Source organism: Aulonocara sp. 'chitande type north' Nkhata Bay, linkage group LG23 (genome assembly GCF_057382095.1).
Source record: "Aulonocara sp. 'chitande type north' Nkhata Bay isolate Kocher_YH1m ecotype deep benthic linkage group LG23, A_spYH_male_GT1.1, whole genome shotgun sequence".
Classification (NCBI taxonomy): domain Eukaryota; kingdom Metazoa; phylum Chordata; class Actinopteri; order Cichliformes; family Cichlidae; genus Aulonocara; species Aulonocara sp. 'chitande type north' Nkhata Bay.
Genome location: NC_141365.1, coordinates 44,592,820 through 44,596,960, shown reverse-complemented (window position 1 = coordinate 44,596,960; position 4,141 = coordinate 44,592,820). Strand labels below are relative to the sequence as shown.

Below are 4,141 nucleotides of genomic sequence, written 5' to 3'. Positions count from 1 at the left end.
ATTCCCAGGCCTGCTGAGAGATATAACCTCTCTAGTGTGTCCTGGGTCTGCCCTGGAGACTCCTCCTCATGGGACAGGCCCCAAACACCTCACCCAGGATATTTTTAATTAAAACATCACAAATAAGTCGTCAGGTCTGATGGTCACATTTGTGAGATTCAACCACCATAAAGCAGAGATCACACAGGACACACTGTGTAACCCTCAGCTCAGGTGTGTTCAGGACAATTGCTTGGAAGAAGCCGTCTGTGGATAAATCCTGCTCTCCACCTCAGCTGTCAGGTTTATCCAGAGAACGGCCGTCCTGACTTCCAGCAGCCCCACAGTCCTCGTTTCTAATAAACTGGCATCACTGAAATGAACCGTCTGCCTCGCTGTTCAATAATCTGCTCTTTGCCAATTTCCCAGCAGAACCTTCCACTCATATCAGCATTTTTCTGTGATTCTCACATGAACTAAACATAAAAAGCTGAAGCCAACCTCAGAGTTCCCCGTAGTGAGGAAGAGTTTCCTCTGAGCCACAGCTGAGTTTGATGCGTCCACAAAGGAAGACTGACGGGAGGACAGACTCTGGGAGAAAGGCAGATATTAAAAGATATGAATACAAAGTACGCTGCAACAAACAGGACAGCAGATTATGAAGAGCGGTTAGACCTTCATGTGTCAGTCATTGAAATGTGATCAAAGTTACCTGTTTGACATCCTGATAGAAGAAAATCAGCTTCTTGGATCCGTTTGCAGCAAAGAATTCATGGATCAGACTGAACTGGAAGAATCAGACATTAATGACTCAAAGGTTCAACTCTGAGGAAGGATCACGTCTCTGAACTTACTCTGTCATCAGAGACGATGGCGTCTTCCACCGCCGCCTCCTCCAGGCTGCCGGCGTCGGCCAGCCTGCTCATCAGGTATTTATGTCGGGCATCCAGAGCTGCCCGCCGTTCCTCCTTCACGGCTCTCGCCTGTTTGGCTACTTCTCTCCTCGCCTCATTGGACAGCAGCATCGTCCTTTTACCAGACACCTGGAGAAACATCAGCTCAGTCTACAGACGCAGAGACCAGTGAGAGCTTGGCCCAAACATCTGCAGGTTTCTGAGGACCACGTTTGACCCTGACTGGAGGCATCGATTCTGAGTGTGACTGCCTAAACTGAGCTACTGTCCCCCCTCCACTGAGACGTTCTCCTGTGATGTGTCATGGGGGGAAGTGTTCCTCACGGTTGGACTCGTGACAAGTTCAGTCAGTTTATTCAAACTTTAAAAAGACGCATTTTCAGTCTCTGGATTTCAGCAGAAACAAATGTGAACACAGCACTTTTTGATTGAGTATAAAAGGATGAAAGAGTCAGTGATTAGTAACATTGTTGCTGACTGATGCTGTTGTAGAGCTGTCTTTGGATCCTCACCTTCCTGGAAGCCTTCCCTGGATTGCTCATATATCATTAACTTGTTTGTGTTCAGTAGAATCAGGTGTTGTGGATGCAGGTCGTAGCTGTGTGAGGCCTGTACAGTCAGCGCTGTGTGAGCGCTGTGTAACGTTAGCTTAGACTTCTTTCTGTTGTTATCATCCTTCAGGTTAATGTTGTTTTCATTATGCATCACAGGAAGTGTGGGTGGCTGTTAGCCTCACAGCTCATGGAGAGTTGCTGCTGCTCTGCCTCCTTTTTGATGTTTCTGCTCTTTGTGGCTTTGTGTTACTTTGTGTCGTGTCTGAAACAAAGTGAGTCCATGTTACTAACTGTAGTCGGCTCTCTGTCTCGTGCACAGCTGACTGTTGTCTGAATGAAAGTGTTTTTGTACTTTGTGTAATCTGTTGGGTCTTTGAGCCCTTTTTAAACAGCATATGAGCCATATGTATGTGTGTATATGAAAGGTTGTTTGTAATACATCAAATTGTTGCTTATTCTAGAGCTGCTGCTGTGCCTGATTGGTCTACTCGCTCGAAACTGAAGGTTGACTTGATTCTTTTGGTTTTTTACATTTTGTCAATAAACCAACTTCTTTATGATTTGAACGGCGTCTCTGACGTGTCACAGGCCTGTCAGCTTTCTTGGTGATTGGTATAGATTTGAGCTTCGTGCTCTGGCTGTTGTTGGGTTTTCCTCTTTCATATTAAAGCTTTTGTCCTACATTTGGCTCTAAAGTCTAATTCTAATCCCAGCACTGTGTCTGGGTGTGTGATGCTTGTTTTCCTGCTCTTTCTCATGAAACAGTCACAACATTCTCAGTCCAACTTTCACTCTTTGCTGCGTTTGCTGCAGCTGCAGTGAACATGGTGCCGTTTGCCTTTAAGAAAGTTGTGCACAAAGGCTTTTTCTCTAGCAGACAGCTGTGTGGCTAAAAGTCAGATCATTTTTTACCACCTCAGTCACACTGGACTGAAACAAGAGTGAAACTAGGAAGAATCAGAGTTTGTCCAGTGACTGCACTGATTTTCTTCATATTCACAAACTGATTCTAAGTAGTTGCATCAGCTAATCACCCGGACACTGAGCGTCCAACACGCTCCCTGAAGGGAAACGATTACATCCTCCAAACAATCACAATCTGTCTCTGAATGACTGGAATTATTCTCTGATTTGTCAATAACTGGAGTTTATCAATGCAGACACGTTGCCAACATGATGAAGTCAGTCTGAGTCGCATCTCTTTGGCTAACTTAACTCAAGTGGTTGCCGACTATTCTGGTTCTATTCCCATATAACAGCAGGGTTGCTGAGCACCTCTGTCACTCTGCACTTATGTTCCCAGTTCTCTTTTGTGGAGGAATTTTCCAGGAATTCCTGGGACCAGCTTTCCATGAGAGACCCGATCAGGAGCGACTGTCCTGGACACTCCCAGCATCACAGGGACTCACAAACCCGTCTACCAGGGATAGGGGGCAGGGATAGCTCAGTAGGTAAAGTGGTCGCCCCATGATCGGAAGGTCGGCGGTTCGAATCCACTTAACGGCTACCCTGAGGTACCCCTGAGCAAGGTACCGTCCCTACACACTGCTCCCCGGGCGCCTGCTTAGTGAGCTGCCCACTGCTTCACAGAGTGAATGGGTCAAATGCAGAGAAAAACAAGTAATTTCCCCATGGGGATCAATAAAGTATCCATTATTATTATTATTATTACCACAGTGAGAAGACTGATGGTCACAGGCCCACATGTAGCTTTAGATCACACGTGTGCACTTCCTGTGGTCACTGCTGTAACTCTAGACTCACCGAGGGGCCAGTGGTTGGTGAGGCAGCAGCAGCTGAAGTCATGTGACTAATGGCTCTCAGCTTCTGTCCTCCTATTCGCCGGTGTCCTTCACCTGTCACACCTGGTCAAGAAAGAGTGAGAATGTTCAGAGCTTTAATGGAAAAGAATATTATTACATATAAAAGGCCTCTAACAAGTATTGTAGTGTTAATCAGGATGAAGTCCATCATGAAGACTTCAGAGTGGTTCAGACAGTCGGTGTTTCATCCACAGAGCCTCCAGTCTGCATATCAAAGTATCCTGAGGAATGACAGTGAACCCCGAGTTCCCCTCATTACATTCATGTGTGTGACTGTGAGGAAAAGGTGATTGTATGAACGTGTGTGAGCGAGTGAATGAGGCTTGTATCAGAGTGGAGATAATGTCAGCGGCACAAGCTGGACGCTGCAGGTGTCACATGTGAATCTGTGCATCAGTGTCTGCACCTTTGTGGAGGTGAAGCTCAGGAGGTTTGGATTTGTTCAAAGCTCTGTCTGCTCCATCTTTCTTTCCCTCAGGCCTCTCCAGATCAGGAAGGAGGTCCTGTTCTCCTTCTCCCTCCTGGATTTCTGGATCCAGGGAAGGATCAAAGTCTCTCAGCCCAGCATCAGAGCTTCTGGCTGGGGGAGGACTGGAAGTTTCAGCTGGAGGCTGAGAGCCTGGATCTGCCATCTGAGTCACAATTCAAATATTCTCAGTAATCTCAAAAAGCAACAGAAAGGTGCCATTTTCATGAGCAGTGGGTTATCCAGCAGTTTGATTCATGTCAGCAGCATTTAGTTTGTAACTGCTGACTCACCTCTGGCTGTGTCCTGCTCTCAGGGTCACAGTGGACACTGTACCTTTGACCGAAGCTGCAAAGACAGTCAGCAGGGGTCTGGATGCATTCAGCACCACGTCCTTGTTGGGCA

General features: G+C 46.7%; 1 protein-coding gene across 1 annotated transcript; it reads right to left on the bottom strand.

Moving 5' to 3' along the window:
• Positions 1 to 426: 426 nt before the first annotated feature.
• LOC147302734 (dynein axonemal heavy chain 5-like) lies at positions 427 to 3,902 on the bottom strand. Its single transcript, XM_086284501.1, has 5 exons — positions 3,677 to 3,902; positions 3,212 to 3,312; positions 834 to 1,022; positions 692 to 766; positions 427 to 570 (listed from the first exon to the last, which is right to left on the bottom strand). Exons 1-5 carry the CDS (start codon positions 3,900 to 3,902, stop codon positions 427 to 429), a joined length of 735 nt encoding a protein of 244 aa, XP_086140627.1.
• Between the last annotated feature and the right edge of the window lie 239 nt (positions 3,903 to 4,141).